Below are 12939 nucleotides of genomic sequence, written 5' to 3' on the forward strand. Positions count from 1 at the left end.
AATGTATTTTTGCCATACACCAGGGCTACAGCTGGTTTAAAAGTCTGACTGCTGAGGGGACAATGATCTTAAAGATGACTGAAAATGAAGCATGACCACACACTACAATAATAAAATTAGAAAAATGGATCCACGATCCCTGATTCGCAATCCACTGTCATATGGTCCATGATCACATTATAGAATCATTAGTGTAATAATTGGTGCATCTGTCCCCCCACATGTGAACTACTTTGTTGTCAGTGATGAGCAAATCATTTCTCCTTCAAATGTCTTGTCTTATTGGATCAACCATCCAAAACCCACAGATATTCAGTTAATTATAGCAAAACATATTTGAAACTGGTACCTTAACGTTTTTTGGCCCTTTTTCCAGAGTCGATCGATCAGTTGTTCAATCAGAAATGTTGTGTCAACCAAATTATTGACTTTTGTCGTAGCTCTCAGATATTACCTATATGAAATCAAATATATACTAAAACCAGGATTGCTCAACCCTGTAACGTACCAAAAGCAGCACTGAGTGGGTCCGAGAACATGCATTTTGAGGCGTTGCATACGTTTTGCCTTTTGCCTGAAAAAAATTAATCAAATTGCACCTTCATGGTTTTTTGTTTGCCTGGTCATGATAAACCTGTTTATCGATTTTTGTGAAGATCGGTCAATGTGAACGCATTCCAGGGGTCTCGGGGGGCACTGTAAAGCCATTTTGGCACGCCCCTTGAAAATTCCTCAAGAGTACGTACATTTTCCCCACTTTCATTTTGGTAAGAATTTGAGCATGTTAAAGCCCTCCAAAAGCCAATTCATTTGTCTGAAAATGTATATCCTTACAATTTCAATAGGGCCTCACTGTCTGTCAGTGCCTGTGAGTGCTCAGGCCCTAATAATGGCAGAAACACAGACATACATATATAAAAATAAATATATGAATAAGAATAGAATTACAGAAATAAATGAAATGAATAACAAACTAAATCTGGGAATAAGTAAATAAATACATGTATGAATTAATAAATAAAAAACTGTAGAAATAAATTAATATATTAAAACATTTGGGAAAAAACAGAAATACCTTTTTTTTCATCGCAATCTGTATGGATTTATTGATTCATATAGATGTGTTGTCCTTCATACCAGGGAGCAATAAACTATGTCAAAGCTTTTTGAATGGATGCAATCAAAAAAGAAAATGTCAGAGAGAGAGAGAGAGAGAGAGAGAGAGAGAGAGAGGGAGAGAGAGAGAGAGCGAGAGAAAGAAATGACGTAATGAAGCTCCAGTCCGACAGGAAACCACAAGTCCCAGGATGCACTTGCAAATACCGTGGCCACTGGACGGGGGAAGGGAAGCTGAGATTGGAGGGAGAAACAATCAGAAACTGAGGTACTTTTAAATACGCTTAATAAAAACGCTTCAGTCACACAACAGGCGGCCGCACGTCACGCTCACTGTTGTATTTAATTCGCGATTCACACGAACGCAGATGTATCCGTGTGCTGCGTTTAGGGACCTGACTCCATCCCCGTTACACTTCAGTAGAAGCTACACGGTTAGCCCGTTAGTTAGCCTGACAGCTGGCTATTCTCAGGCTAACCAGGTGAACTACTTAGCTCTAAATGGTATTCGTGCCATTCTCCCTCTCGCTGGCTGCAGGTGTATCTAGGCCGTGCCGTGCGCGCTACATGCGGGTGATGCATCCTCGGGTCGAGCCGGAGCGAAGCGGCGTCTTTGTGCCTGCGGGGCTGCTAGCATGTTAGCTGCTTCAGATCTTGTAGCTAGCTGATGTGAGGCTGGAGCTGTCAAAGCAGCGACGTGTGACAGGAGACCGCTGTCATCTCTCTAAACAAAGACTTGCAGCTTGTATTATCAGTCTTTTGTCTCCACGCTGTGCATATACTCTGAAGGACTTTACTGTAACATGAGTGCAAGTATATTAAGTATTTTACCTAAGTGAAAGTAGAAATATCAGATCTAGAAAACTGTTATTGTACTAGTACAATCAGTGCATGTCACTTCGATGAAAGTACCCAGGTAATGAAAATTAAAGCGCTCAATGTAGGAAAAACTAACCCTCTGAGTCTAGCACAGCTGTATTATTGAATAATTATTATTTATGTGTAATCATCATAGTTGTTGGAGCTTATTGTTTAAATATTTCCTTCTGTTGGCTACTTTATTCTATAACAATGCATCAGACTCCATGAGTTATGTCTTCATTGGTAAATCAGTTTGATAACAAACTGCATTGTAGTTTATTAGAAGGTAAAAGCAGCATGGCCTGATAAAAGCAGTGTTGGTACGATAAACCGATCTTCTGCCAGAGAGTGTTCGTCCAGATGAAAGTTGGAAAGTATTTGTGTTGTATTGCCACTTTGGTTTACATCAAGTACATTTGGTAAAATAATTCAGACCCAAAGATAATTGCAAAGAGATTAATGCTTGATTTTTCTCTCTGTAAATCCTGTTAATTACAAAAAAGCACATTAGTCGCAATATCTTACTGTGCATAGTCAACGTATGTGATACATTTCTACAGCTTGATTGTTATATCATGTTATTATGAACCCATATTTTGCTCCTTGCACCACCATCTACCATGTAGGTACTATTTGATATGATTTTTATTCATTTTCAGATATTGAGAACATATGACAGCCCCTTCTCAGGACTCTGGCCATACAAGAACTCTATCCATGACCCACATCTTACTGGACACCTGCAGCTCTTACTTCAGACATGTGCTGCCATTTCATATGAGGCTGAAGACATAACACAGCTTCGGTGCAAGAAACCTAATCTGCACCTGCACTAGTAGCTCTCAGTGCATACTGGATTTTTCTTGAGTGCCAAAGTAATGAAGAGTCTAGGACAGGGAGAGCCCAGCCCTGAAAAGCAATGTCATCATCCAGCCTCTGTGCACCTCTGATAGGGCTGAGGATTGAACCCACCAGCCAAGCAGATCTGTGGGGAAGAGGAAGGAGGAAACTTGTGTATTGATGGATATCCATTTCCTCCCATCAGCTCTTGTAGACGGATACCTGCACATCCCTCTCATTCAAGGTTACAATTTGGAGTAGCTAATCCAACAAGGCTCCCATCAACAACACACAATCACCGCTACCACACAGAAGATGATGTGCACAACGTGGATTTCTGTCCCCACTGACAGTTTGTGAGATCATACTGATGACTGTGGACGTTGAGTTCTCTGTGTGTATGAGTAGAAAACTAGAAAAGCTTAGATACTTGCAGTCAATGCAAAGGTGCCCTACAGAAACCATGGTGGTCCTTGCATCAGCTCCTCAGCGCATCTCAATCCATGACTTCAGAAGTCTGTAGAGGCTACCATCAGGAACACGCCCGCCAGCCAACACACTCGTATGCAATGGAAGAAGACATTGATGTCACATCACATACTGAGGTAACATTATTTTACCTTTTACAATTTAATCTCATTCAACAGCAATATAACCAAATGGAAGTAAGCACTCTCTGACCACTTACCCAAATGTTCCTGCTCTTCACTTCTGTTTAAGGTTCTATCACATGTGTTTAAGTTAAGGCTTTAGGTCAACGGTTCCCCCTCCACTTTAGCTGTAATCTCTGGTCAGGCTTATTTGGCATGTTTCCACGGCAGCAGCTGACAGGGCATTTCTCTGATACACAGCTTGGCTTCCTAGACATAACATTACCTCTTACTCTCTGGACTCTAGCCTTGTGTATTGGTCTTTTTGTAAGCAGTTGGTACAGAGTAGTACAGACAGGTGACAAATTAAAGGAGAAACCAACATGAAGTGTCTTAGTGAGGTGTTGGGTCAACATGTGCAACCAGAACAGCTTTATAGTACACCTTGGTGCAAATCTCTGAACACCACCTCTCCATCAATTGGTGTCTTGGTGGTGGTGGTGGAGAAATCTGTCGGACATGTTGGTCCAAAGTCTCCCTTAGCTGTTCAATTTGGTTTAGATCTGGTGACTGGAAAGTCCATAGCACATTGTTTGCGTCATTTTTATACTCATCAAACCATGCAGTGGCCTCTCGTGCCCTATAGAACAGACCATTCCCACCAGGATAGCATCTGTTTCGTAAAGGATAAAGGTGTCCACTCAACAGCAAAGTATTTTGCAGTTATGCTTCCCTGTAAGGGGACAGGTGAACTCCATGACAGTAAAATTCCCCCCAAAGCTTAACAGAACCGCTGCATCCCCTCAGTTCATGGGCCAGTCATTCAGGCCTGTAGAGCTTCTTGCGGGGTCTTCAAAAGTCCAGAACTCAATCATTCAAATATGTCTTAAATATTAAATATTAAACAATAGGTCTTAAATACATTTAGGTAAGTCTTAATTATGTTAACGTTAATTTAATGCTACCTCTATCATGCTGTAAAACTGTTTTTCAGAGAAAGGTTTTGCCTGCAAAGCTTTTTATGTTTCTGTGATTTAATTCTTTCTCAGGGAAGGAAATATTAGCACCTTGTAATAAAACTACAAGCAAGAATAACGCGAAACCGAATATATCTCAAAACACTGGGCTTAGCTGTGGAAACGAATATGGAGACCTTCTGTCTTTGCCTGTAGTTTGTTAGATAACAAGTTGTTTCAAGGGGTAGTCTCTACCCGACTGCTTCAACTTATCTTCAGTTATGGTTAAATGGAAGTAATTCTAGAACTCTAAATATTCCTTTGTGTTTGTTGTACCTGACATCGGTCTTAAAGTTCATCCCTTATCATCTTAAAACCTCTTTCATTTTATCTTAGTGAAACCTGCCGAAACCCTGCTCTTAGTGTAAGCCACACAAGCACGCACCCACTTGTGGAGATCATGGAGAAGGATGACTCATCCGACCATATCACCTTTCTCCACATCTCTGTAGACCAGTGCCTCTGGATTTTGCACCACTGAGCGCTCATGTGTGATCATCTTTGTAATGAGAGGTTTTTGCACTGCAGTTCTACCATAGGATGTCTCTCTGTATAACTTGCGACGGTCTGTTCCTGCTGATCTGATCACTTCCTGCAGTGACATTCACCCGAGGAAGAGATGCTCATCTGTTCTTCCTTACTCTCAAATGCACGAGCATCACAGTCATCAAATGTGAGCAGTGTCTACCACAATTTCCGAACCTATCTACTGACGTCTGTGTCCCATAGATCTAAATGCAGATGTCAATTGAGTCAGTGCTTTTACTGAAACATTGGCCTGTTGAGCATCTTTGTTACTGAAACTCCTGCCAAATTAGCCTATCAGATAAGAATGTCCATTTTACCATGCAGTGAACCAGTATAGAAGCATCTGAATGTACTATGTTTCTCTACTAACTTAATCAGGTTTAATTTTCACATGTCTATCTGTACTACTGCTTTGATTAATCAAATTCCAAAGTTTAAAAAGAAGCGTACGATGGGGTGCACTGTTTTAAACCGAGTACAAGCTGAACTATTTTTATATTGTGTACATGTCTGATGCATCTGCTCTCTGTTGCTGCTAGGGTCTGAATGGTTTGTCCTGTGAATGTAAACCATTCGAGGAGATCACGAATGGACACTCCAATCATAAGCCTGTGAGTACAGATAAAATCACCTCATTGTTCCATCTATCAATTTTTTTCTTTTTCATTTACCTTTACTTACCTTTTTGAATTGACAGGTCATGAATGGACTGATTATTGGTCATAATGTCAAAGACCACACGAACGGCAGCGCACCACTCAGATCCCTGCCGGTAATTTTCATTTCATTCTTAGTCTTTCACTTAAACCAACACGACCCTCCTCATGCAAGGTGACTCATTTTGTGATTATTGTCCAGATTTCAGTACTGAAGCAGAATGGTCTACTGCAGACCCTGGCGGCTGGAGGGGACCAGCCTAATCCCACAGGTAACACACATACTCTCACACAGCCTCTCTTTAGTCTTGCATCCTCTTCCCACAGGAGTTTGTGAGTGTATCCTAGATACCAGGCGGCTGTGGCAACTAAAGCCTCCCTCAGGAGCAAAGGTTGTCTGCTCAGAGGAAGAATAGAGTCTCACTGGTTGCCTGAATTATGAAGGTCTTGGAGAGGAAGGATTTCTGTCTGAGAACTGAACTGGGTGTCAGCCATTGGTCTATAGCTCAATATCTAGTAGATGCTCATCCTCTTTCAGTGTTGTAGCTGGTGAAATGAGTGTGTGTGTGTGTGTAGAAGAAATGTGAAACTATTGAATTTTTTTTCTACCCTTCGTGATTCTCTCAACAGAGGAAAATGTGGAGTTGGAAAAGGCCAGAGAGGAGTGGGAGGCTCTGGAGAACGTTCAACCAGGTCAGGTGCATCTCGCTGTTTCCCCTGTAGGCATTGAAATGAACAGATGACCTTGTACGTTATTTTTTGTCTGTGATCTGATGATCTGAAAGAATAACTCAATGTAATATTCCCTCAGCTCTCACTGAGGACTCAAACCCAACCCCGCTCATCTCCTTCAATGAAGCCTTGCAGTACTTCCAGACAACTGACCTTGGGGACTTGCTTGTAAGAAATGCTTCATTCCTTAAATGAAAAGATGATAACTGTTAGTATAATAACGTTAAGTCTCAAATGATATCAGAGAAAGTGATGGTGGACATTTCCATTATTTTTATCTGTGAAACAACTTTTTTGTATTAAAGCTTCCTGGGGATGGTAAGGGAACAGCCGCAAGCATTTTATTGTGAAGCAGGTGGAGGAAGTGGAGTTTGCATAACAAATTCAAAGCAAATCAGAACCAAATTTGAATGAAATAAACACTTGGGTTTGTTTATGTGTAATGAATGCAGTGAGTAAGTGAGAGAGAGAAATGTCCTCTATCGGTTGTAGCTGCTAACAGCAGGAGACACCCTCAGATAGATCAATAAACTGTACATTCATCTATTGAATTAGTTGTGGATTTGCTTAAGAATTGCCCTGATAGCTAACTAGTGAACTGTCATTTTAAACGAGCTTGTATTTTTGCTGTCCGTTCCATCTATAGAAGAACATCCAGCCAACCATTCGCAGGGCAGGTCTGGCTGCTATCACTCACTTCCTCTTTGGACCTCCACGACTGCACCGGGAACTCCTGGAGGAGCGAGATCTGGTCTTTGCCATCGCACAATGTGAGTGTGTGTTCGCAGGACCTGTAATAGTCATGCCACATATCAAACTCACAAGTTTCTTTACCTAACCACTGATTTTTGCTTCTGCATATTTATGTGTGTGTTTCTCTAGGCCATGTGGACAACAGCCAAACAGTCCATATGCGTGTCCTGCAGAGCATTTATAAGAGGCTGATTGGTAGCAGACTGGACTGTCCTCGCTATGGGGCACACTGGGAAAACATTGGCTTTCAGGGTGAGACTATGTACCCTCCTTCACTATAAATACAGCACATCAGGTCTGTGGGTGCTCATGTAAAATGGTATGTCATAGGTAGTAATTGTTATTAGCAAAGGATCTGTATGTAGAATTACTTAAAGTTCACAACACCAAACAAGGACAAATTCAAACAAACTGTTGTTGTATCATCTGTCTTGGTGTTTCTGTATGTGCAGGTACAGACCCGGCCACTGACCTGCGTGGCACCGGTTTCCTGGGACTGATGCACACTCTTTACTTTGTGATGGACCCAGAGACTCTGCCTCTGGCTCGAGACATCTACAAGTTATCACAGCACCCTACACAGGTATCGCAAGATCATAAAGACACTCCTGTAAGGCAGTTCGTTCATGCCAGAGTCTGCCATTGTGTGCATGCTTGAATGTGTTTTATTAAGTGAAGATTAGTTTAACCTTGGGCAACTGATTCAGGCACACTATTTCACTAATAAAGTCCTCTCATTCGTGAGACATGCTGCTTTGTTGCTGACACTGACCTTTGTTCTCCCTGAAGAGAGAACTAGAGCCAAAACCAGACAAGACTTTCTCCTGTGCCCTTTTTATGTAGTCTCTGTGGACCTAAGTTCCCTTGTGTATTTCCTCTACTTCAGAACTTTCCATTTAGTGTGATGTCAATCAACATGACCCGCATTGCTCTACAAGTACTCAGAGAGGAGGCCTTGTCCAAGTGAGTCACTGCTCCCCAGCTATTGCTTTACCACATCTTCTGAAGCGTGTTTCTGGTTTACTGTGTAGTTTCAATCTGAATCTCTTCCCCTAAAAGCTCCGCTCTGTGTTTGGTTAAAACAGGGAGTGCAATCGACGTCAGCAGGTGGTTGGTGTACTGAATGAGTTCTACGTTGCCACGTACCTGCACCTGTACCAACTGTGGAAGACCCAACAGAAGACCATTGCTGACTCTGGCTTTGTACTAAAAGGTAGAGGAAATGGCAGGTTGTTTCAACTATGAGTAAGCACCCATAAATCTTTAACCAAACTGTGGGAAGTCTATTGTGAGTCACACAATGGCAAAGGGGCAATTGTCTTTACCAACTGTATCTGTAATCAGGCTATGAACTTACATATGAAGTTGTAGACAGAAGCTGGTTAGCATGTCATAAAGCGGGACAACTGTAAAAATACTAGCCTGGCCCAGTAGCCATCTTCTAACTCAAGAAAGTGAATGGAGATTAATATTTTCCAATAAATGTTTCTATTTCCAATCTTCAAAAACATGAATCACATTGATATGCATTGAACTCTGAGAAACGCAGCTAAACACAGATTGTCATCCCGGCAGGAGTCTCACAGTTTCTGTGTTTTCTAACCCTTTAGAAGTGGAGCTGTTTGCCAAAAAGAATCCCAAGCAGATGCTACGGCGACTAGAGGTCTTCCTGAAAGAGAGGCAGGCAGTTGGAATCCCCCGCGGGACGTCGTCAGACCCTCAGGCCCAACAGCCTTCTCCCAGCCTGGGGGAACGAGGGGCCAGAGCCGCGGCGGGAAGCAAGGGAAAGGAGATGCACTTCACAGGAGTGTGTGATCTACCACCAGACATGGAGGGAGAGGCCAGACTCATCTAAGCTTGACTTTGTGTGAATGTGCGTGTGTGTGAGCAATCCTGCGTGTGGGTATATCTATTAGTGTAATTGCGAGTGGCTTACTCAGAGAGCTAAGAGAACCCCACCAGACCCTGATCTAGGCCCTGCGATCTGAACCTTTTTCAAACACTTCCACTCTTTCCCTTGCTGCTGGGGTGTTGCACTTTGATCAGATTATGCTATGGGGGGGGTCTTTCAGAGTTATATTTGTTTTTTTATTAATTTATTTTTTTTAAACAGAGAACAGTTGAATATAAAGAGCTTAACAAGGTCAGAAACACAATGTGTCACAAAAACAACAAGAAGTGAATATTTGCACTTTTCTGTGGATTTTAGCCAAATTCTCGTGGTGAAACTCAACCTGCCTTGAAGTCCAAAACAAGGATCTCTCAGTCAGGTTATGTTGGCAGTACAGAGGCTGGGACAAGGCAACAAGTGGCCTTTTTGAAAGGCTTAGCTGTCTGTCCTACTCCAAGATACCGCTCCATCACATGAGCATGCTAACGGCCTGTAATGCAACAGAGAGCAGTGTTGTTTGGCGTTTTGTTGCGTGCCCTGTTAACTAAACTAAGATAAAGATATGTATCAGGTTTAAGCCCTTCGATAGAGCAAACACAAGCAAGTTTTCTCTCAGCATGAGTCGGGGAGCGGCAGGTAGCTAACCCAGAGAGGTTGCAGAAGCTTTGGTGCAGGTAACAGGAACTGCAGGTTTACGCTGTTCTCAAAAATCGTACACAGTAGGAGTTGAATGCAGCTTGCTTTGAAGGTCTAATCACTTTGCATTCTCTACCAGTGTGAATGAGATCAACATTATATGAAAGATACACAAGAAAGAATGCTCAGTCCAGATGTGTGGTGGTATAGCCAGTTGTTGGTGTGCTCATTGTGTCTGTTGCTAGAGGCGTGATAGACTAGGTCCAGAGCTCCCACTTAATATGGGGGAATATATTTTAAATAATTTAAGAAAATAACTATTCTTGTCCTTTCTGAAGGGACAGCTGTCGTAATGTCCCCATTATACAGTTCTACTTCAGATTTTTGTTATGAAACTGATGGCTGAGTGTCCGTGTGAAGGGTTTTTAACACTGTTAAATTCCAGCAGGACATCTGAAAGTCTTCTGACTAAAATCTAGGTTGAAGCCAAGGAGACACTACATAACAGAGTCAGTGTGCTTGGCTTGGTCCCAGCTGAAGTCAAAGGTCTGGTATGAGCTTTCTCTACATTCCGTTACAAAGCATGTGATTGTAATTTTTTTGACCAGTTTAATAAAAGTTTATTTGGGTGTATGAGTGTGCGTGCGTGCGTGTGTGTGTGTGTGTGACTGTCTGTGTGTGGTGTCAGATGGATGAGCTGATATTGATGAAGGGTGCCTCTCCAAGGAGATGTATGGTACAGTATGTAATCCCAGCTCTTACTCAATGATAATCAAAACGATAGTGCTGTGTGACGATAGAAATCGTTCCTAACTTCAGGGTTTGTGTGCAAGCGTGTGTGTGTACGATGTGTGTGTGTGTGTGTTGTATGACAGGAACTGACTACAAATGGGGTGCTTTCCGCTGCACACAATAAGCCAGCTTTACTAAGTACTTGATCCATCCAGCTGCAAAGACGGTCCTTTGTTTCATTTTTGAAAAATGGTACATAGCATTGCTAAAGAAACATTGTTAACACATTCATTGGTTTGCTGTAAAGAAACCAAAACAGATGTTGTTCTCTGGACACAGCTCGTCTCAGTGGCTCTGTGCCCGAGAACGGATCGAGCTCCTCTGCAAAGCTGGTCACTGCTGTGTGCTGACGTGAAACCTCCTCCCATCATCGTAGTCTCAATCTGTAGCATGTTCAGGTAGCACTAGTACTGTAGCATACTATAGCCTCCTCCTCTTCGTAAAAAGCTTGTTGATGTCATGTCTCAGTTACAGTCTGTAGTGTCAGTGAGTACGCAAACTGTTACTACTATAGCACATTCATTTCATCTTTTCATGAAGCCTCCTCCAGTAGACACTTGTTTAGGTGGCACAGTGTATGTTCTGCAGAGATGTGGGATAGGCCTGACCTTGTCTTCTAAGAAGGTGATGGTAAAAAAAAAAAAACGGTGCCTACATCCAGCGGAGCCGTGCGGGGTAGAATGCTCGTCTGTCCTTTTTTTTGTTTTTTTTCTTTCATTTGAGCCATCGTGCCACAGTAGACTTCCTCCATTCATGTAACGCAGTTAACCGAGTTGTTGTGACCCCTTAAAACATGCAGGCCTAATGGATATATACATAAAAAAAACACAGGCATGTACATTTTCAATGTCAACATCTACTCCGATAATCGTTCTTTGCCATCGCTGACATTTAACCTCGAAAAACGAGCTGATGTACTTTTGCCAATTGTTTGCAAGTGTTTTGATTGATCAGGAAAATTTGCACTGTTGTAGATCTTTGATAGTATGTTTGATGTATGCAAGAGAGAACGGGCCATCTTCAATAGCCATAATGTTCGTTATCATCACCCGCCTCATGGAACGGATTTCCCTCCTCGCTCTAAAAAGTTGCACCACAGATACGATCTTGCGTTAAGTTTTATTAAATTTTGAACTGAGGAGCAGTACAGTGTATGTAAATCAGGAAGTTTGTATATAGAGAATTAATGATTGTAACTGTATGATTGTCTGTAGGGCATTATACTAAAACACATTGCTTACCTCAAGACTTGAGACAAATCTCTCCTTTCTCTCTCCTGATGTTTTTTTGGCCGCCCAGTCCGACACTTCTCTTTTTACGTTCCCTCGTAGGCAGGCCTTCGCTCATTCCAATTGGATATTTTATATAATGTATATTCAGCACCTGAAGCACTACATGATAACAAACTAACACAAAAGCTGGTCAATGTTACGTGTATTCTATTTAGAGACACATTTATAGACACTATATAGGCCCACACATGCAGATATGAAATCCTTTTTGAAAACGACCTATAATTGGCTGATGTTTGCCATGTTGAAATAAGCTGAGTTCTCTTGTGGCTTCAGTGATAGTAAAGTATACTTTTGCTGTTTTTAAGTGTTGGGTGTCAGGAAAACACTGATGAGCAATCTGTCTTTACAGCTACAGTCACAAACATACTTCAATATATAAATAGGCTTGATTAGCAGTCATAATACTGTGTATGCTTCGACCTTGGTATATATTCAGTATCCAAAACCAGGCCTGGTTTATCCTCATGTTACCAAAAATTATATTTTCAGCAGTCGGAATTACTCATATTATTATGCATTGATCATCATTTGGAATCTCCTCAGTTGTGAAACCAGAAGCAAGAGAAAGAAAAAAATTTAACAAAAAAAGAATATATATATATATATATATATAAACGGGTTCTTGCAGGATGTCGGATGCTCTGAGAGGTATGGTCTGAAGTTCTGCTTCCTACAGCAGCAACTCGGCAAATACAATCACTTATCTCAATATCCTGTGCTTTATATGAAGGTGTTTTACTGTTGCCGTTGTCGTCATGTCCCTCAGAGCATTTTATGACTGTACCTTGATTGTAGAAGCCCTATTTTATACTGAGAGTTATTTCAGAATACAGTATGTGCTGTTGTACATTAAATGTATTGTATGGAGAAAGCTAAATAAATGCTGTTAAAACGATATAGTTCTCTGTGAAATCCCTGAATCCTCCTTGACTTCTGTTGAATCTAAACGATTGTACTGGCTTGTGCTTAACTCCATATAAAGTTCACTTTGCATTCTACATTGTTGTTGTATACATATACGCATTTCCATTTGATAGACTTTTTCCCCAATTAGTATACAAAAAAATCAATGTACTTGCCTTTTAAAAACAAAAAATACATATAAGGGAATGAACATCTGTCAAGAATTTTCAATTAATTATTAAAGAGAGCAAACTGTTGTCTTTAATAGTTAATAGCAATTTTTTCACAGGACAGGTCTTTCTCAACCAACAAGCCAAACCTGTTAATCCA

At 41.4% G+C, this 12939-nt stretch overlaps 1 protein-coding gene across 1 annotated transcript; it reads left to right on the top strand.

Annotated features, from left to right (window-relative positions):
- Positions 1–1315: 1315 nt before the first annotated feature.
- elmod3 (ELMO/CED-12 domain containing 3) lies at positions 1316–12601 on the top strand. Its single transcript, XM_062383215.1, has 13 exons — positions 1316–1384; positions 2637–3422; positions 5491–5562; positions 5649–5723; positions 5810–5879; positions 6238–6300; positions 6419–6507; positions 6986–7109; positions 7222–7344; positions 7545–7675; positions 7979–8055; positions 8178–8305; positions 8703–12601. The coding sequence occupies exons 2-13, from the start codon at positions 3321–3323 to the stop codon at positions 8945–8947; spliced, it is 1299 nt and encodes a 432-aa protein (XP_062239199.1). The 5' UTR covers positions 1316–1384; positions 2637–3320; the 3' UTR covers positions 8948–12601.
- The last annotated feature ends 338 nt before the right edge of the window (positions 12602–12939 follow it).

Source organism: Platichthys flesus, chromosome 3 (assembly GCF_949316205.1).
Source record: "Platichthys flesus chromosome 3, fPlaFle2.1, whole genome shotgun sequence".
Lineage (NCBI taxonomy): Eukaryota > Metazoa > Chordata > Actinopteri > Pleuronectiformes > Pleuronectidae > Platichthys > Platichthys flesus.